Source organism: Lucilia cuprina, chromosome 4, assembly GCF_022045245.1.
Source record: "Lucilia cuprina isolate Lc7/37 chromosome 4, ASM2204524v1, whole genome shotgun sequence".
Taxonomy (NCBI): domain Eukaryota; kingdom Metazoa; phylum Arthropoda; class Insecta; order Diptera; family Calliphoridae; genus Lucilia; species Lucilia cuprina.
In genome coordinates, this window is record NC_060952.1 from 51,064,900 (window position 1) to 51,087,577 (window position 22,678).

At 29.3% G+C, this 22,678-nt stretch overlaps 1 protein-coding gene across 2 annotated transcripts in view; it reads left to right on the forward strand.

Annotated features, from left to right (window-relative positions):
- Positions 1-22,678, forward strand: part of LOC111681668 (tubulin polyglutamylase TTLL5) — a 261,613-nt gene that overhangs the window by 168,192 nt on the left and 70,743 nt on the right. For both annotated transcript variants that reach the window (XM_046948832.1, XM_046948833.1), the window contains 2 exons: positions 17,825-18,607; positions 18,684-18,897. In XM_046948832.1, the coding sequence (XP_046804788.1) occupies positions 17,825-18,607; positions 18,684-18,897 (997 nt within the window). The remainder of the gene's footprint in view (positions 1-17,824; positions 18,608-18,683; positions 18,898-22,678) is intronic.

The following is a 22,678-nucleotide window of genomic DNA, read 5'->3' on the forward strand; positions in this document are numbered from 1 at the left end:
TGGCTAAATAAATAAATATGTATATAAAATTAGTGTTAAACTCGTTCCATTAGAAATGAAAAAAAAAACAATATTTTCTTAGCACTTTTTTCTAGTATTTTTTCTTTACTTTTAGCACTTTCTAGCATTTTTTTGAAAAAAATCTAGCACTTTTTCCCAATTAGGTTTTGGCAACACTGCTTATAACAAACTCGGTTATAACGAAGCCTCGTATAAACTCTTAAAATTTCGTAAAATCCACTTTATTCTTAATATATAAACAATAAAACGAAATACAATTACTTCGTTTTTTCAATAATCGAATGTTGTTGTTTTTTTACTAAAGTATTCACTAACCATAACCCTGCCAACAATTTTTATCTAAATTGTGACCATAACGTAACAGCTCAGAGTTTAAAACAATTTAATTTTATATAATCTGAGTGAATGTTTAATACTTACTTGATGAGTCGATTTCGTTTCAATTCCAAGTCACTTTTTTATAACATAAAAGTTCGTCAAAGTAAGTATAAGTATCAATTTTGCCATAACAATAGGGAAACTGGAAATAATTTTAACTGTTCACTCTTTTATGTTATAAAAGCGACTTTATAATACTATAGGGAGAATCCATGTGAAAGCGGACAGCAGTCGGATTTACCATCTCCGATTTTAATGAAATTTGCCACACATATATTGGTTTAAAAGTGTTCCTCAAATCCATAACTTTTTGATCGGAATCTCATTCCAGTCCAAAAATATCGCGCTTTGAAAATTTAAAAATATGTTAAAATTGTCTAAAAGTATATACACATAATTACTCATAACTTTGAAACTCCTTAAAGTACAGAATAATTTTTGATTTCATTTTAAAGCCAAAGATATTGTCTTTAATATCGCGTAAATAAAATATTTTACTTCCAAAAGGTTAAAGGTCAAATTTCAAAGTGTAAAATTCAATGTAAAATATATCAGTCAGCCCCGTGTTAAAAATTCAAAAAGGACATGGTAGAATGACACTTGAACTCTCCTCTATATCCTACCAAAAACAAATAGATGGAGACTCGTTTAGTTTAGAAGTTATTAACCAAAATATAATATAAATTAAGTTTTTTAAACTAAATTTTTATACAAAATAACATAAGAAATATATATTTATAAGTTTATATTAAAACTCAAGCAATTAAAAATGTAAGTGTGAAGTCTAAAGCGATAACTTTTAGACAGCTGTTGGTATTTAAATGAAATGTCAATTTAAATATGTATAAGGTGGGATATATACATACTATTAACAGTGAATTCTTCAAATGTAAAAATTGTTAAATGTTATACAGAACTATATCCACTGCTTGCAGTGTTTATATACTTCCTTTTGTTATTGAAATAAAAAATATATCTAAAGTTGTTTTATTAAAGATAAATTTTCTCAATGGAAAAAGCTACATCATCTGAGAAAATTTTAACTTTTATTTTATTAGTATCTATTGGTATAAAACAATGGTATTTTTGAGTGCATGGGATAATCCTTAATTCAAAAAACCGATGTTTTAGAAAATCTTCTTCTTCTTTATAATCATCTTCAGTAAGGTAGATAAAATTACAATTTTTTAGGTTTTTTTGACACCAGTCAAATAAAAGTATTGGTGTTATTATTTGGTTTTCAAGCGGTCGTTGTAGGCTTGCTCTACGAGCCTCTCTTTTCACAGTGCCTCCAAGTCCATCACTAGGACTTTTGCCATGACTGGTTGTGAAAAAATGGCACTCAGCTTCACATCCAAAATCCTTATTGTGATAGCATAAATTTACGAATTTATTATTTTTAAACTGAGCTGCACACCCATTAGAGAAATATGTTACCACTGAATACTAAGAAGTGAAACGCTGTCATTTTTTACAACAACAACGTTACGCTCTTCTCACAGACGAGTTCTGTGTAACTCCAACACATATGTAAGAAATTTAATCTCTCTACAAACTTCAAAACTTTGTCGCGAAAATTCGTGGCTTATAGAACTTGAAAATATTTTTTATCACTTAACGTTATATTTTATTATTTTTTTGCACACTTTAAATATATTTAATAGCTCGAAAAGATTTAATTTTTTACAAACGAAAAAAATATTTTTTTATTTTTTTGACATTTAATTTTTGTTGTTGAAATTAAATCGAAAAGAGAACAATTTTGTAAATTTTCGTATGATACAAGAAAAAATATTTCAACTAACTTAATTATTATTTCAATATTGCAGATTAAAAAGCAATGATACGTTCATATATAATGTTTATAGATAAATTATGTTGCAAAATATTTAAAGAAATCTTTTAAAATATAAATTCAAACGAAATTTTTTTTTAAATTTTTAAATCCGATTTTTTGCAACTATGTTGGCTTGAGAATTCTACTAATACATTCTTAGAGTTAGGTACCGACTGACAGTAGACTTAGGTACTTTTTGACAGCGTTTCACTTCTTATTTATTCTTTGTATGGAACGGACCCAAATTTTTTTTTTATAAAAAAATGCATATGTTTGTGGAACAAATGAACCGCTACTGTATTGTGTACTAAGCTGCTGGAAATTATTTTAAAATTTGTATTTTTTATTTCTCCTATATATTTTCAGTATATAATAATTGGGTACAATGTAGACTGTACATTATTCCAGTGATAACCTTGTACGGAATCGGATAATAATGATTTACATTTATTTACTTGTGTTTTAGAGATATGCGGTATTTACAATGTACCAAAAAAATCGACATATCTATATTTAAATTTATTTACTGGGTTTTGTTGCCTATTTGCTTTAGTTTTTATATTATTTTGTATAAAAATTTAGTTTAAAGAACTTGATTTATATTATGTTTTGGTTAATAACTTCTAAACTAAACGAGTCTCCATCGCTTTGTTTTTGGTAGGATATAGAGGAAAGTTCAAGTGTCATTCTACCATGTCCTTTTTTAATTTTTAACACGGGGCTGACCTTTTGGAAGTAAAATATTTTATTTACGCGATATTAAAGACAATATCTTTTTGCTTTAAAATGAAATCAAAAATTATTCTGTACTTTAAGGAGTTTCAAAGTTATGAGTAATTATGTGTATATACTTTTAGACAATTTTAACATATTTTTAAATTTTCAAAGCGCGATATTTTTGGACTGGAATGAGATTCCGATCAAAAAGTTATGGATTTGAGGAACACTTTTAAACCAATATATGTGTGGCAAATTTCATTAAAATCGGAGATGGTAAATCCGACTGCTGTCCGCTTTCACATGGATTCTCCCTATAGTATTATAAAGTCGCTTTTATAACATAAAAGAGTGAACAGTTAAAATTATTTCCAGTTTCCCTATTGGTATGGCAAATTGATAATTATTACTTTGACGAACTTTTATGTTATAAAAAGTGACTTGGAATTGAAACGAAATATCAAAAATTCGCCTTTTAGAGAACTCTTAAAGTTTGATTTTATTACAGAAAATTAAAAAAAAAAAACAGTTGAAGAACGTAAAAGTACCAGACAGTGCCTTTTTATATATTTTCATTGAATCAGGACGACACATGTTTAATTTTCAACCAGAAGCTAAAAAAAATTGCATACTGATTTTTATACAATCAGGAAGCTTCATGTCCAATTTTATGTCTTTAGGTTCAATATTATAGAAAAGTATTAGTAAAAGAACAAAAAAGTACCAAAGGATACTGCGTGTTTAATTTTATGTTTAGATATTCAATATTTTAGAAAGCCCTAAAAGTACCAGTATCAGTGAAGTGCGAAAAAGTACCGAAAGACCTATTTTATTTAATTTCATGTTCCTAAGTTCAATATTATAGAAAATTCAAAAAGTACAAATTAAAGAACAAAAAAGTAGCAAAAAATATTCCAGTTTAAATTTTCATTCACTCAAGTCCCTGATTGCTTAGTTTTATGTCTACCAAAGGGCCCACTTTTATAGATTCTAATTAACTCCACATACATAATTTCATGTTTCTAGGATCAATATTATAAAAAACACAAAAAGTACCTTTTGAAGAACGAAAAAGTACAAAAAAAGTCCCCTTTTATATGTTCTCACTTAATCCAGGCTCTACATACTTAATTTCATGTTTCTAGGTTCAATATTATAGAAAATTTCTTTTGATGAACGAAAAAGTACCAAAAAGTCCCCGTTTATAGATTCTCAAAGTACCAAAACGTCCCCTTTTATAGGTCCTCACTTAATCCGGGCTCAATTTCACGTTTCTAGGTTCAATATTATACAAAAATCCAAAAAGTACCTTTTGAAGAACGAAAAAGTACCAAAAAGTCCCTTTTATATGTTCTCACTTAATCATACTTAATTTCATGTTTCTAGGTTCAATATTATAGAAAATTTCTTTTGATGAACGAAAAAAGTCCCCTTTTATAGATTCTCATTGACTCCGGGCTCTTCATGCTTAATTTCACGTTTCTAGGTTCCATATTATACAAAAAAACAAAAAGTACCTTTTGAAGAACGAAAAAGTATCAAAAAGTCCCCTTTTGTAGGTTCTCACTTAATCCAGGTTCTACATACTTAATTTCATGTTTCTAGGTTCAATATTATAGGAAGTTCAAAAAGTCCCTTTGAAGAACGAAAAAGTACCAAAAATGTCCCTTTTATAGATTCTCATTTACTCCGGGCTCTACATGCTTAATTTCATTTTTCTAGGTTAAATTTTATAGAAAACTCAAAAAGTACCTTTTGTAGAACGAAAAAGTACCAAAAAGTCACCTTTTATAGATTCTCATTTACTCCGTGCTCTACATACTTAATATCATGTTTCTAGGTTAAATTTAATAGAAAACTCAAACTCAAAATTTTAGATCGTAATGAATGGAACAGGCATATATTATCTTTATAAAAAATAAATGCGTTTTATTTTACTGTCTTTAGTATAAAAAGTCCATCCTTCAGGTTTATGTTGTATAAAATCTCCCATATAACACTTGACAAAGACTTCATAAAAAAATAAATTTTAATGTATTTTAATTAAATTTAATAGTAGATATTCTATGAAGTTGTTCTACTATAGGCCTTTAAGCAAAGAGCTTTAAGAGTAAATACTAAACCAAATGGGAAGCCATTAACCTAGAAAACATGATTTGTATATGACCAGTTTCATCTTTTTTCTATTTTTATAAAACGTTTGTACATAAAACCATAAAAACTTCAGTTTTCACTTTACACTAATATTTTTTAAACAGCCTTTTTCCTAATTGTCTAGACTAACACAAAAGAGTCATCCCTCAAATCTTCACAGTGCTAAACATGAACATTACGCCCTGTTACCTTTAATTAAAGCAGACAACATTTGTATTTCTTCGTCTGTTTCTACACACATTCTCACTATTTCTTCATCACTACTGGACGATTCACTTGAATCAAACATATGTGGAATTGTATTAAACATTGTATCAAACACTGCAAAAAGCACGAAACACGCGTTTAATATATGTCTAAATGATAATAGAAATTTCCAAACAACTTTTCATTTTATATCAATTGACATTAAAATTATTTTTACTATAAGAATTTTTTCGAGTAAAATATAGTAAAAGAGAAATTTTTTCCCTTAAAATGCTTAAGGGAAAAAAATTTTGATTAAATTTTTAATTAATGCAATAAATTTTTTAATTGATTGAAAAAATTTTCTGGCCTTCTTTCTATTTTAGATTTATTTTTAATATTTTTTTTGAATTTTTGTGCTAGCAATATTTATAATTCTTAAATAGTCCATAAAATTTTAGGCATATAATATTCAAGTTTCTTTACAATTTATGAAATACTTTATATGTTAAATTGTGTCAATAATGTGATAATTTTTGAAAATACTGAACGCATTGTTAAAGGTCTAGTATTCCCTTAACGTTGTGTGTAATCGATTAATAATTTGACTGTTTTAATCACCTTCTTAATTGATTTATAAAAAATTGTCTGATAGAGAATTTTTTATAAATCAATTAAGAAGGTGATTAAAACAGTCAAATTATTAATCGATTACACACAACGTTAAAGGAATACTAGACCTTTAACAATTTATTTGATTAATAAATTAACAAAAAATCAATTTTATATTTATTAAATATTTAATTTATACAATTAATGAATTAATCAATTTTAAATCTTGTCTCAATTATTGGCATTAATTGTTCTGATTAATTCGTTATTTGGAAAAAATATATATTTTTACTTTTTTACAAATTTGGTAATTGATATCATTATTTTGGTTATAGGTGCAAAACTTGCTTGATACAATTATTTTGATAATTAAAACTCATTTTCAGTTTTTTCTGTGTACATTTTACAATAAGCATTTACGGAATTGGCAGGTAAGAACCCCTTGAAGTGTCTACAAATGGGATTGTTTTCCATATTCCTTTTATTTTTTTAAGATTCCTAACTCTTCTCCATGAAACCAAACACGTATCAATAAAAATCCCACTCCAAAGCTTTCCACTGGGTCACACTAACTGTAAATGTGATTAACAGATCTGAAATAGTTTATTTTTAACACGATACGAGTTTCTATTGCTTAAGCGTAAAATTAAATTGCTCTATTGCGAATTTCTAGGTGCTTAAGTGAATAAGCCGAAATATTTATATAATTTTGTGTTTTTGTGAACACTTGTGGAAGTCATTATATATGTATGTATGTTCTTTTTTGGAAGTTATTATAGAATATAACTAATTTGACTTCAGGCCTGTTCACTTTCTGCAGAAAGTTTACTTTAAAAATATTATAAAAAATTGATAAACAATGTAATTTTCGTGTTATTAAATTCTGAAGAGTATGTAAAAATCAGTGTTGGCTAACATGATTTGACAAAGGTACTATAAAAATTATTAGTTATTGCAGTGTACTAAAATATTTCTATTTAGCTGGACAAATTAAATTTTAGCTTGAAACTGGACAAGCGTCATAAAATCAACCCTATATGAGACATATTAATTGCACGGGGAATTTGCAATAACTTTTAAATTTTTAAGCAATTATTGTGTTTAATACCCAAAGAACAATTCTAAAGGAGGGATGGGCAAAATTCGAAACTTCGTTTTTTTTTTGGAGCGTCAATCACGCTCCCTAAACGGATAAGCCGATTTTCTATAAATTTGGAACATGGAAAGATGTATGTCTGGAAGCGTCAATAGGCTATATTACTTTTCGATGGGTGAAATAGGCATGTGGATAACTCAAAGTTAACGTGTACAATCGGGTAATTATGTGTAGTTTAGGTAGTTTTCGGAAATATGCAAATACTTGAGAAGTATTTTGCTGTAATCAGTCAAAAGGTGTATTTTAGAAAAAATTAATTAAGGTAATTAATGAAATTTTAAAGAGAGATATATTTTACTTAGAAGTTTCATTGGTTATATCTTTATTCCAAAAAAATCAAAAAAGGACGAAATAAGGAACGCGGTAAATTTATTATTTTTATACCCACCATCAAAAAAAGGGAATGGCAAAACCGTTTGTAACACATCGAAATATTGATCATAGACCCACAAACGTATATATATTCTGGGTCCTTATTAAATTTTAAGACGATTTAGCCTGTCCGTCTGTCTGTCTATTGAAAGCACGATAGAGTCCGAACGGAAAGAGCCAGAGAGTTGAAATTTTTCTTATAGGTATGGTTTGTTTGGTATTGAAAATGGGCAAAATCGGTCTACGTTTTCGCATACAAATGGCCCCCCGAAATACAGCCTTAACAGTCATATCTATTTTAAAATGCGAGTATAGCAAAGAAATTCGACATTATTAAATCTTATATGAATCAAATTCTCTCTACAAAATTTTATGAGGATCGGTAATACTTTGACGCCCATTACTGACTTAAAAATTCGAGTTTAGCGCTAAAATTCGACATAAGAAATTTTCTTACGAGCAAAAATCTATTTACCTTATTTTATAAAAATCGGCCCATAATTAACCCAATACCTACCCCAATCCCCATAAAATCAGAATAACTTTTACACTCACTAATGACTTAAAAGTACGATATAGAGCTAAAATTCGAGTATTAAATAAATCTCTCTACTGAGTTATGAGATTCAGTCCATTATTGACTTTATCCACCCATGCGCAAAAAAAAGCATAGTTCGGCATGCTATACTAAAGCTTGTTCACTGTACCACTATATTGTTATCAAAAACATATAATTGTTATTTTAATTCTATATTATTGTATGTTATGTTGTTATAAATAACCATTATATATAATGTTGTTCTATGTCTGTTGGTACAACAACAAAACAACATTACCTGCCAGCAACTCAACTAACTTTAAATGCATTAAAAGCCGACCTTTTCATCAACTAGTTATGATTGATTCTAGTATTATTTTTAATGGAGCCAACTGACTATTTCAACATGGCGATGTCCTACGCAGTAGTCAATTGTCCGACTCTGCAAGACTTTTCAACTAGCTTAAAGTTAGTTACTAAAAAATTAGCTTAAAGATAACTCTTTTTTAACTAACTTAAAGTTAGTTGCAGAAAAATCAAGTAATAGTTTTCTTTTGTACTCCCTACTGTATTAATTAATTACATTTTAATTAAATATATTTAAAATTTAACTACTAGTTACATTTCGCTTTAATACAATTTATGATATTAGTTCGTTAAAATTAATAGATATCAGTTTTCTGCAGGGAAACTAAAAATAACACAGGTGTCTATAAAATTATGAATTACTGTTCATTATTTCCATGATTGCCAATAATCCAAATCTAAAACAAATTTTAAAATGTTATGTGTAATGTTAACTGTTATATATATTATATTTACAGTATTAACCAGCAGAATTTAGAATTTAGGGACCGAGTTTTGAAATATTTAACCTTTTACAATTAATTTTTCCAATTTATTGACTCTAATTTCACAACGTATATAAGAAAATGACAAAAATGTAAAAACAAAATTCAAAAAAATAAAGAAACATGAGAAAACATGTCGAAACAAAATGCTCTCCAGATAATTTGGTATACTCCCGCATTAGTCAGTTGTTTACGTTAATAAATACCAAATTTTGGAACATTTCTGCATTACATTGCTGTTCGTTTATAGTCAGTCGACTAAAGTTAGCAAATAAAATCATAATAATAGAGAAACAAGAGAAAACATGTTGAAATACAATTTGAGACACTTCTGCATTACATTATAGTTAGCTTGTAGTTAGTATTTAAAAGTTGGTTCTTTACGTTGCCAAATACAAAATTTCGAGACAGCTCTGCGTTACATTGTAGTTAGCTTATAGTCAGTCTGTAAAAGTAAACTAGAAGTAAATTTTCTCGAAGTCGACTACAAAATTGCTGGCTGGGTAGCTGCACACCTCACACACATTTGGGGTATTCACATGGTGAGCTATTAAGTCGTATTGTCATAATATACTAATGTTTTGTGGTAGTTTTAAAATATTGTTATTGTGCTTCAAAGAAAAAAATTTTACATAATAACACATTCTAATATATATTTACAGTTTTGTCCTAACTAAACACTGTAAATCAAAGTCGAAAGGTAAAAACTCTTCATCGAGCCGGTGATAGTATTTAGAAGTTGTCGCAATTGATCATATGCAATATGTACGTAAACATGACATAAATTTGTGCAAAGTTATATTACTTCAAATTACTTCAATATTTTTGTAAAAGTTATTAATTTTTATAAAATAAATTAAAAAATAATTGGCAGCCACTGAACGTATTAAAAATAGCAGGCGTCAGAAATATTTCCGGCTTAGTCATTAACAGCTGTTTACGTTTTTAAATAATTTCGATTAATGTAATTACAAAGAAAATATTTTAAATTTTTATACAAATGGATTGTATACTTCACCATTACAATGTTCAATACGCCTTTTATGCACAAACCGACTTTTATATCAATTATTGGCTAGCTTTTGCCATTTTTACTAAAAATATTTGTAGCTGACTCAAATTTAAAATAGCACACTAACTTATGAGGGTTGTTCACAGCAGTCATATTTTTTCGAGTTATTATTTTATGACATATGACGACCATGTGAATCCCCTTTTTATTTTTTGTGTGTTTTACGCGACAATAAAACGTGTTGAAACAACTCTCATTTAACATTAACATTGTATGTATATATAGAATAATGTAGTTATGTTTTTGAATCAAATTATATGTTTTTACTTTCTTAGAAACTGTGTTTACTGATTCAGAAACCAAAATTAATTTGATTTCGATACATATTTTTAACGACATTTTGATCACATTAGATCATAATATAGTCATGTATAACAAACAATATTATGGTAAATAAAAAATATTATGATAATATATTTCAACTGTATTTAATCATAATATGATGTTTTAAAAGTGTTACAATAACCATAATGTATTTAGACTACAATCATAATTTTAACCATAATATATATGTTGCTCTTTGAACATGGTTATCACAACCATGTTATTTCTCTGCGTGCATATAAGCTGGGAGGGCATATTGGTTTTGTGCACAATAATATTGGTCCTATACCCACCTTAAAGTATACCAATCGGCTCAGAGTCATTTTTTGAGTCGATATGGCTAGGTCCGTCCATGTAAACAAACTACGTGTCGCAATTTTAAAGATAATTCTATGAAACTTGGTACATGATCTTCTATTGTCCCAGGGGCGAAGCCTATTGAAAATGGTTAAGATCGGTCTATTATTTCACTCAGCTTTTAAGTTTATAATTATGTTTAATAGTTTCTTATCTAGACAAAAACCTGCAAAACCAAGTTCTTGATGACCCTCATAAACTTTATAGTTATAATCATTTGACCCTAACCCCTACAAGAAGTCCCCTTCAAACATTTTTACAGTTTCATTCAACAATAAATGGCTGAAGTATATCTGAGGCAAGATACAATTCAACTTAAATGTTTTGTTTTGAAAACTTAATCACTCTCGCCCGACTATAATTTCTAACTTGTTTTACTTTCTAATGTTAATAATTTATTTAAATTTAAAAATATTGAAAACAGTTAATTGTAGATAAGCTGGGATATGTTAACCGCAAAATAAATTTCATTAAAATTTCTCTTTCACTGAAAACGCGGTGTTTCTTTTGTTATAAGACAATTCGGCGAAGCACACCTAAACCGCTAATAAAAATTGGTAATCCTTGAAATTAATCGGTAGCTGAAGAAGCTTATACCATAATCGATAAGCCGTTTGAAAAAAGTTCGGTCATTATATAAAAATTATTTCCAAACCGTTAAAATGAAAATCTATATAAATCATTTTAACGGGTTTTTGTTTTGGTGGGTTTAATTTTTAAATAAAATCAGCAAAATCAAGTAAATCGTCACTTAAAAAATCACACAAACGGTTGAGCAGGATTCGAGCCTGCTCAGTAGTGACTATAAACGAAAAGTACTGCATTCATTTAATTGCTTATCATTACTATTAGCTTTGGTATCTATAGCTAAATTGTTTTTTTTTAATATGTATATTTAAAATTCGTGTTATCGCACAAATCACGGTCTTAACTCAGTCACATTCTAATTATACCGGAGTTTTTTTTAAGTTAATTTGATATGTGTCCAAAACAATTAGCAATCGTTTATAGATAAACCTATTTTTTCATTTCTGATTAGATAGCATTTGTCATATATGTACATACATTATGTATTTAAAAATCAATTTTATTTTTTAATTAGTTACGCATGCATTAAACATTGGGACAGAAACAAAGTATATACATCTTTTGTTTCGTAAAAATAAAAGAGTGCATATAACATACATACCTACCATTACAAATAATTAATTATTTAAATTAGAAAAATAAAAATAATACAAAACAAGTGAAAGTGTTATATCCGGCAATGATGAAATCCTAAACGCCATCATTTAGACTTATTTAACACCGCCATATTTTTAATTCAGTCATGAGCCTTTATTTTATTTTTTGCAAAGAACCTTTTGTGTGTAGACTGATCCTCACAAAATTTTGTACATAGATTTTGATCTGTATAGAACTTCTTTATGCATAATAAATCGCTACACTCATATTGTATCTGTATAGAACTTCTATATGCATAATAAATCACAACACTCATATTTTTTGAAGTGGACCTTATAAGTGCGGTAGGGACAACTATGGATCCTAAAATTTGTTAATTATATTTCTGTAATGGTTTTTTAAGCCAGTATTTTTTTTTTTTTTTTGAAGGATACGGTTTATAATGAGTAGAATCAATTATGGAATTGTCGAATATGAATATGTCGGAGTTTATTGCTTTTTTCTAGTGGCACATGGGCTCCTGGCTATAAGAAAACGTAAACCGATATTGTCCATTAACAATTGTCATCATTATTGAAATTTTTCTTATTAGAAAATTTTTAAAAACTTATGAACGCTTTGGCGTAAAAAACTTGTCCTATTTTTTGAAAATGTTTCCACTGCGTCCTTCCGAATATGACCTATTTTTTATCAAAACTTCAACTTTGGGCGACATGTTCCAAAATCCCAAAGCTGGGATCAGAAAACTGAAAGCAGTTTTAGAAACCTCAATATGTTTTATATTTACTCCAAAATTATTTTCTCAGCCCTGAAAGAAATGTGGACCCTATGGGCAAAAAAGTAAAAATCCCATTTTTTGGATTTTCATTCCTATTTTTGGGAATTGCGGGATGCCCTTTGACCTTTTTAATTTTTTTTTTTTGCATTTTCTTATTTGAAATGACAAATTTAACAAGCGTTGAAGATTTCATTGAGTTTTGTTCATAAATAAAGATTTTGTCATATACTACATATTTGTTAAATTTGTAAAACTATGATTTATATCAAAATTTTAATAGGGTCGCAGATAGCTACAACAATTTAGTCCATATTTATCCCTTAATAACATGTTTTAGTTAGATATGGAAATTCTCGACCCTTTACAAAAAATTTCAAGCCAATATCTCAATTACATTCAAAAATATGTTCGTTTAAACCTGTGTCCTTTAATTTCATCTTTTTCATATTTTAGTATTAAGTATGACAGAACATACATCGCATTTAACGAACAAGCTAATTTTTCCTATTGACTACCTTAAATAACTAACAAAACTTGTTTTTTGTACTCTGTTTAACGAACTAATAAAAATATTATTATTTAAATGAAGATAAAATGACATTTATCAAAAATAACAAATAACCTAAGTTGTATCAAAAAACTATACCGTTGTTTAAAGCGGTGCTTTTGTACCCAAAACTATAACACATTCTGGGTTCTTATTAAATTTTAGTTCGATGTAGCTATGTCCGTCCGTCCTTCAGATAATGACTTTAACGCTCAATACTCGCTTAACAATACGAGTACGCCAATGAAATTCGATACAAACATGTTCTATACTAACCGAAATCTCTAACAAATTTTATGGGAATCGGTCCATAATTGACCTTACCTCCATATCAGGCCCCCTTTAAAAAAAAAATACTTCAACGCTCATTACTCGCTTAAAAACACGAGTATAGCGATGAACTTCGAGAAATAACTTTAAAGCTCATGACTGAATTAAAAATACAGCGATTAAATTCGACACAAATATGGTTTGAAGGTGGGTATATAAGATTCCGAATTTTGTGTTTTGTGCTATTTTTATCAAAAAAAGAATTAATTTTTATAAAATACATTTAAAAAATATTTTATGTACTTTTCAATTTTACGAACAGGCCTGACAATAAAAAAATTATAATTTTATTATGAGCCACGCACAGCAACACCTAAATCACACAAACCACCTTTCCCGCCCACCGAAATATAAAACACAATTTAATACAATATCATCAGTTAGTATAATAGCTTTTTTATTTGAACTGAACATAATACAATTAATTCTTACAACCTACTTATATAGTTAATTCCTAACACTACTTATTTTCTATTAAATAATCTGTCATATCGGTATACATATCCAGAATGTAATATAAGTCCTTTAAATCTTCCTTGTTTTGATATGATAGAGTTTTATAACAAATCCATCTTTTTCGCATAGTTGAAAGAAAAGGATTAGAAGAGAGAAATAAACTATTAAAAATATCTTCATTCTGTGATTGCTTGGAGCATTTTCTTGAGCTGAATAGTTGAACATGCTTAAAATCTCGATTCCTCGCTTCCTGGGCTTCTTCTGTAAACTCTCCAAGTGGAAGAATATTCAATTCAATTATTATTTGACCATGACACAATACTTTGTGTACTGTTGGTGTTAGTTCCCTCCATGGATACAGAGATACAAGTAATTTAGAAATTTCAGATGTATATTCCCCAATTCGATTTCCATTAATTTTATGTTTACTATTCAGTGCCATTAAAATAGTCTTAACTCTTCGAAGCAACTCCTTGTCGATTCCAGTTATTTTTGAAGTAATTTCAAAATCACGAAAAAACCTTCTCGCCGTATTGTACTACCGCAACTTGGAAGTGGTTTGTCGATGTTTAATCCCATCTGAACTTTAAATTCTTCTTGGATTCTGCTTTTTTCCGCAGCTCTCAGTTCTTTCAATTCTTCATTTTTTTTTGTTGATTTAGTAAGATTCTCTGGCACACTTCTATATTTGAGGTCGTATGCTATGCGTAAAAAGTAATCCAAAAATCGTACTCTGGCATGAAGTGGTGAAATTCCGAAAGACAGGACTTCTTCATTAATACTTCTGCTTTTGTTTATATTTGAGAATTGCGACTTTTTCTCATTACATATTGAGCATCTCCAAAAGGAAGAAGTTTCTGTTATGGCATTGCTGACCTTTCCATCAATCATTGTTAAACTTAGCTGATGTGATACATTAATAGAGAATTCCTTTATTTTTATGCAAATGGGCTCCAGTGCATTTATTTCATCTTTTAAATATTCCACTAAATCTTTTGTTGTTTTCTTTGACTCCTTTATATATTCAAATCCAATGGGTCTACAAAAATTTTTTGAACCCGGAGTTGTATTGATCCATATTTCTTCAAATGAATTTCCGATGTTGGTGATGTTGGAGTTGGTAAACTTTCCACAATTCGCTTAAGTCGTTTTGGTGATGCATTAGGAAGAATAGTTGCAATATGTACGGCATCCATAGAATCAAACTACGCAATTTTAAAGACAATTCAATGAAATTTGGTACATAATCTTCTATTGTCCGAGGGACGAAGCGTATTGAAAATGGTTAAGATCGGTCCATTATTTACCTAGCCCCCATACAACTGAACCCCCGAATCGGGCTTGTAAACCTTGTAATGAAACTACAAGCCGCAATTTTCCAAAAAGCAAAAAAGAAGTAGAATTAACTCCATGGAAGTAATAAAAGAGACATGAAGAAGTTTTAATTTTAACACAGGCGATATAACTATCACAAAAAGGTATTTCGCGGTATACCACAGTTTGGAATTTTGTCACCTTTACTCTGGGTTACCACGATTAATAGCCTCCTAAGGACCCTAACCGAGAAAGGACTTAGATCTGTCTGCTATGCCGACGATGTCGTAATACTTTTAAAGGGAAAGTATCCAAATTACTTGTGTAGAAGAGCTGAGGAGGCTCTGAATACGGCCTTGAGCTGGGCTCAACCGAGAGGCCTCAATGTTAACCCGGCGAAGACGGAAATCTGTCTTTTCACAAGAAAGACAAACATTTCTACTTATCCTGAACCTTGCTTCCTGGGCAAGAAGATACCGGTGACACACAAAGTTAAGTACTTAGGTGTAATACTTGACCGGAAATTAAAATGGAGACACCACATAGAGGATAATTTCAACAAGGCACATCGGTGCTGGGCGACATGTAGGAGAACCATAGGCATGAAATGGGGTCTTAGTCCTACTATGACAAATTGGCTTTATAAAAGTGTAATTATACCAATTCTAGCTTATGCTTCATTAATCTGGTGGACTACTTTGGACAAAAAGTTTAATATCAAACTACTACAGGGAGTTTAGCGTACATGTTGCTTGAGTATAAGTTGTGCCATGTGTACTACTTCAACCAAGGCTCTGGAAATGTTGCTAGATATTCCACACATTGAAACGTATATAAGATATGAGTCGGCGCTTACAGCCGAACGGCTCTTTACTTTAGGCGAACTGGCCAAAAACGGTTATAGGATACGTCATCAATGTATACTGGATACATTGGAAGCTTATACACATTCATCGGACGTGCCTGATCGCATAACAGACACAGAATATGTCGGAAACAAGCAAGACGAGAAATCTCCTCAAAATGAGCAAGATTGAGGTTAGTATGATGGTACGTATTCTGAGTGGACACACAGGATTACGTGCACATCTATACAAAATTGGACGTGCGGATTTAGAGGAATGTAGAGCACGTGGAGAGGACAGTGAAACTCTGGAGCACTTTCTTTGCCACTGTCATGCATTAGTCTATGTTAGATCCAAGTATTTTGGAAGTGATTTTATTCTGGAAATAAAATTCTTAACAAACACTGATTGGAAGTAATTGTCTGTTATTTTTTTTTTGAAGTTATTAAGAAGTGAAATAAAATTGAATTGAACATAAATCAATTAAATTTAAAAAAAATTATTATTTTTGCTTTTTTGGACGTCAATAAACATTACTTTTCAATTGTAAATAATACATGTTTGATATGAGCATTGAATGTACGCATTGATATTTCATTGGACATCCCAGCAGTTCGACGGGACAGTCCCGAACTGACCATTTACCCTACCACTTGTGATGGCCACTAGGAAAAATGCTAGAAAGGGTGCTAGGTGCTAGATTATATTTTTGGGTGCTAAATGAGTTAAAAATATTCTAAATCTAGCACTAAAAGTGCTAAATTGGCAACACTGGTTATAAGAGATTTTTTGTATGAAAATATTTAACAAAATAGCGGAACTTGACTTACGAACAAGTTGTTCGTAATAACCGAGAATTCGTTATAACTGAGTTCGTTATAAGCGAGTTTGACTGTATTAGTTATTTTGTTATTGCTAAATTAACGATAGATATGGAATATATTAAATAAATTAAAATTTTATAAAATTAAACATATTTTTTTTTAACACGCTTTGGTAAAGGGTATATAAGATTCGGCAAAGGCAAACTCTTAACTTTTAAATTCTTATAATATATTATACTTAAAAGTTAATTTCTACAAACAGTGCAAAAAATATCTTATATATTACAAAATAATAAAAAATATTATAAAATTCAGTTTTTGATCATTTATATTTTTTATAGCAATTTTATAAAAAATTATTGCCTTTTTGCATTTATTATTGAAATCAGTCATTTAAAAAATCAGGCTGAAAAAAATCAAGACCGCAAAATGTTAAAAAGAATATAATTCTATATTTTTACAAAGGTCTTTCAACAGGAATTATTACTCTATTTCAAATATGTTTTTTATTAAGTGCCACCTGCATTTAAGATACACAACGGGGCGTTGGTTGTGAAAAATATAACCGTGAAATAAGGCCGACACACAGGTTATAGCAGTTTTATATCTTGTACAAACCACAGGGTAGCTCAATTTAACTTTTTCTTCAGAAATTGACCTTATAAGCGTTTATTACATTGAAAAATCTCTGTATAATAGTCTATTATATAGAAACCTGTCTCTGTGTAAGTTTTTTTTTTTGCAGAAAATAGACATTTGTAGTAGTTTTCACTACTTTCTTTTCAATTTTCCAAAAGAATTTAAAATATTTTCTGAAATACATATGCTATTCCAATCTTTATCAGCAGCTACGTTTTTTAATTCGCTTTTTAATAATTAATTTTTAATTTGTTCGCATGATAAACACAATTATTTTAAAATCATTTAAATTTGACCTCGGAAACTAAAATAAATTATTTAAATATTACAGGAGTTGCAAACGCATTGAAAAGCCTGGTGATGATGATTGGATTACAAGTGGTAATTTAGGGTCACGAGATGCTGTTCTTGTTTTCCGAACTTCGGTTTTAAATACAAAAACAAAAGAGACACTTATTTCAAATGATGCCGATACATTTAATCACATTACAAATATAAAACGTGAACCAAGAAGTAATACAAACATTTGTAGTAATAAGAGAAATTCCAATTGTATTAATAATCCAGTACCGTCCACAAGTAGAAATGCGTATTTTTTGAAAATGCCAATTAACAAGAAAACAACGCTTCAGTATATTTCGGATGAGGGAAAAAGAAATGTAGTAAGGGCGCCAAAAAATATTGTACACATAGTTAATTCAGAAAAGATTTTGTGCGATTCCCTATCTTCGAGTGATTATTCCATTTCGAGTGAAGGCGATGAACTGGAAGAAATTGAAAAGGAGGATGTTAAAATAGTAGAAACCGCTGATGTAACTAATATTAATCCAACGGACGATGCTGCAGATAATGGAGAATATGATGGCGACGAACGGAAATTAGAGAACGAATTTGACGAATATTCGCCGGCTCCTGGTATGCCTGCTGTTGATCTCAAATTAACGTACAAATTTGTTCAAACGGAAACAAAACTATTACGAAAAATTTTTGCACGTCATGGTCTTACAGAATCGGATGAGAATGAGAACTTTAGTATTCTATGGACCGGTATACATATGAAACCTGATATTTTACGAAATTTAGCTCCTTATCAGCGGGTAAATCACTTTCCTAGGTATATTTCAGAACTTCATAGTGAAATTTTATTACATATTTTTATTGCATTATCGATTATTTTTATCTACAATTAGGTCTTATGAGTTGACACGTAAAGACCGTTTATATAAGAATATTGAACGGATGCAGCATTTGCGTGGACTTAAACACTTTGATATCATTCCACAATCATTTATGTTACCTCTTGAGTATAAAGATCTCGTAACAGCACATAATAAACATAGAGGGCCCTGGATTGTGAAGCCAGCTGCATCAAGCCGTGGTAGAGGTATTTTTATAGTAAATTCGGTAAGTAAAAAAGCCTTAAACTTAAGCCTTAATTTAGAATTTAAAAAACGGTTACCCGGTTTTTATTACATTTTTAGTTTTTCTTTTTCATAACCTCCACCACCATTAGCGGTGGCAGAGGGTGTCTATAAGTTTGTCGTTCCATGTGTAACACCAAGAAATATTCATCTAAGACTCGTCTGTCTGTGTAAAATGCTCACACAAAATCAGCGTTGCGCGTCCATATTATTCTAATTACGAAGATTTTCGGCAATTTACACGTCCACAACCCGATCGTAAACAAAAGTCAAATTAAGAGCGTAAAAAGTACAAAAATATTCTGTTGTTGCTTACAGTGTTAGAAAAACTACGTTTGCTGCCAAGAATTATATTATTGCTATAACTACTGTTCCAAACAATTGTTTGAAGTTGTCGCAGTGGCATTTGTTTTGCTTTATAATCATACGTTTTTAAAACTATTGCTACTTATAAAAAAATAAATCTCAAATATAGCAGTAGTAATAAATTAGTAGAAGTAGAAATAGTTCTAAATAAAATATAAACTACAATTGGGGTAGTAGCTTAAAAATATAAATAATTTTATTGCTACTTTTGAAAAGTAGCAATAGAAATCTTTGCTACTAGTTGATCGTTCTGTTGCTACCAAATAATTGAGGTAGCAATAGAATAAAAATTGAAGTAGCAATAGAGAAAGTAAAAAACTTCGAAAACAAAAAATAAACTAACAAATACACATATCCCAACGGGAAAAATGTTCTTCAGTACAGGGGCCTTACTAAAGGTATTATTCTATAGACATATGTACATCAAGTCGCATTGAAAAATCGTTTCAATTATACATGCTTACTTAAAAAGGCGTGTAGATGGGATTTTCAGTCGAAGAATTTGTATTCATTAGAACTTATAAAAATTTTATGAAGAAAATTTTCATACAAAATTTGATACATAATCCTTGATAAATATACATGAATCCTTTTAGTAGTGAACATAATGAGAAATTAATATCGCAACTTTATAATACGTAAATATGTCTTTAGAAGGCCCACAAATCGAAGTCCTAAATTTAATCCCGCAGCTTGTGTCTTTTTTCTGAATGATGTTTTTTTTTTTTCGTATTTTAATAAAAAAATTATTTTTATGCTACCAAAATTTAGGTAGCATAGCTACCAAAAATTTAATTAGCATTGCTACCTAGAACTGCTACCAAAATAAAGTAGCAATGCTACCAAATTTTTAATTGTTGAAAAGTATAATTACATTCATTGCTACTTGAAGAAAATATTTAGTGCTACTATTTGAAGTATTCAATTGCTACATTAAAATATTTAATTACCAATGATAATATAATATTTGAATACTTTTTTCAACATTTTATATTTATGAAGAAATAAATCTTTTTTATTTTCTTTGAATATATAATCTTTTAAAATGTTTCAAATAATATATCATAACTACTACATAAATATTAACCCGATATTGTACTTTTTAAAAATGTTATATTTAAAGCAGTTAGGAAACAATTTATTATATTTTAATAAACTTGGTCTAAATGAAAATCAAGCCACATAGGGCCCAATTAGTATCTATTGTTTATCATCAATAAATCGTTTAAATATGTTTTTTAAATTAAAATTCGACGTATAAGTACAATTAGCAAAAAAATCTATTGTCATATCAAATTCAACATATGTATTGTGCTCCATGACATGGGATCTAACATAGCATATTTACTTGTACAGTACATCCGATTCTAAATACGACATGAAACAATAATTTGCTTTAAAGTCCAAATATGTATGACCAAAAACTTCTTATATTATCTTCAGTTGAATGCTTAATTACAAAAAATTTCGTTTTATATTACTAACTAGTTACATTACTAACTAGTAACCAGAAGAGCTTCAAATTTAGGTGAAAAACCTTTGAATTTAACAGTAGCGTTTCATCGTTATTTGTACTGACTTTTTTACATCTATTTCGGTTTCCATTTCTAAATGAGCTGCATTGGAAATTTTAAAAATATAAAAAATATAAAGTAGTTTTAAAAACTAGATCGCTTTATTTCTGGTAATATTGAAGAGAATTCCGTTACTCCATAATTTTATTAGACTTTTTCTTAAACGTTAAGTCGATTGAATTATAAGTAAATATTAACAAAGATTTAATATACTTTGATAAGATTTGGGTGTATAAAAAAATACAATCGTACGAAAAAACTTCTCAAAATGAGCATGTCTGAAGTGACAGTGAAACTCTGGAGCACTTTCTTTGCCACTGCCAGGCATTCGTCAAAGTTAGATCCAAGTATCTTGGAAAGGATGTTATTCCGGCAATAACATTCCTGACTAACACTGATTAGAAGATTCTTAGGAATTACTTTCAGGAAACTGAGTTTCCTGAACGTAATTCTGAAAAATAATTCATTCAGTTCCCTTTTTTTATACCCTTCACCTTCGTGAGAAGTATATATATAAGTTTGTCATTCCGTTTGTAATTTCTATAATATAATTTTCCGATCCTATAAAGTATATATATTCTGGATCCTTATAGATAGCGGAGTCGATTTAGTCATGTCCGTATGTCTGTCTGTGTGTATGTTGAAATCAGTTTTCAGAAGACCCCAGATATCTGCCAGATCCGAATTTTCAATACGATCGAATAGAACGCTATTTAAAATCAGTCCAATCGGTCCATAAATAACGAAGATATGAGTAAAAATCCGAGACCACCTCTGAAAATTTCATTAAAAATTTACGTGCATGCTTATACAGCATGCTTATAAACACAAATCAATTAACGAATATGACGTTACGTTACGTTGTTATTGGCTAGAAACATGAGATTAAGTACGTACGGGACACCTTGGTACTTTTTCGTTCTACATAAGATACTTTTTTTAATTTTCTATATTATTGAACCTAGAAACATGAAATTTAGCATGTAGGGCCTTGACTAAGTAAGAACCTATAAAAAGGGACTTGTTGGTACTTTTACGTTCTAAAAAAGGTACTTTTTAAATTTTCTATAATATTGAACATAGAAACATGAAATTAAGTATGTAGAGCCAGGATTAGGCTAGAACATATAAAAGGGGACTTTTTGGTACTTTTTCTTTCTACAAAAGGTACTTTTTGAATTTTCTTCAATATTAGTTTTCCTAGGAAAGAATATACCTAATAAGAAAAAGAGCCCCCGTCTTCTAATATACAGTCGAAGAAAAGCCTTGGGAACTTCGAACTATATGGCGTTTTGCTAGAAAAGCTGTCCGAAAAGGCAAACATGATTTAAAAAAATTTATAAGCAGTTCGATAGACAACAAAATTCTGCATTATATAGTGAATTTTCAAAACTTTAGGTTGAGATTCGTAGTTTTGAGACTATGCGATTTTAGGGTTTTTTTCTCATTTTAACAGGTTTATACAGAGTTCGAAAAATATAATTTGTTTCAGTATCAACAATATTTCAGAGGGTACTTTTATGTGCCTCAGAGTACTAAAATATATTTTTTCCTAAAAGTTTGTGATTTCCCAAATTCATTTATATTTAAAGATTTTTAAGCAATCCACAACGGAAGTATAATGTTCACCATTACATGTTAATATAAAAAATTTTTTTCCGTCCCTAAATATTAATCTCTTAGACATAGTTTGATGAAATTTGTTGCCTAATTTCTTGCCCAGGAAATATATCATAACTACTACATAAATATTAACCCGATATTGTACTTTTTAAAAATGTTATATTTAAAGCAGTTAGGAAACAATTTATTATATTTTAATAA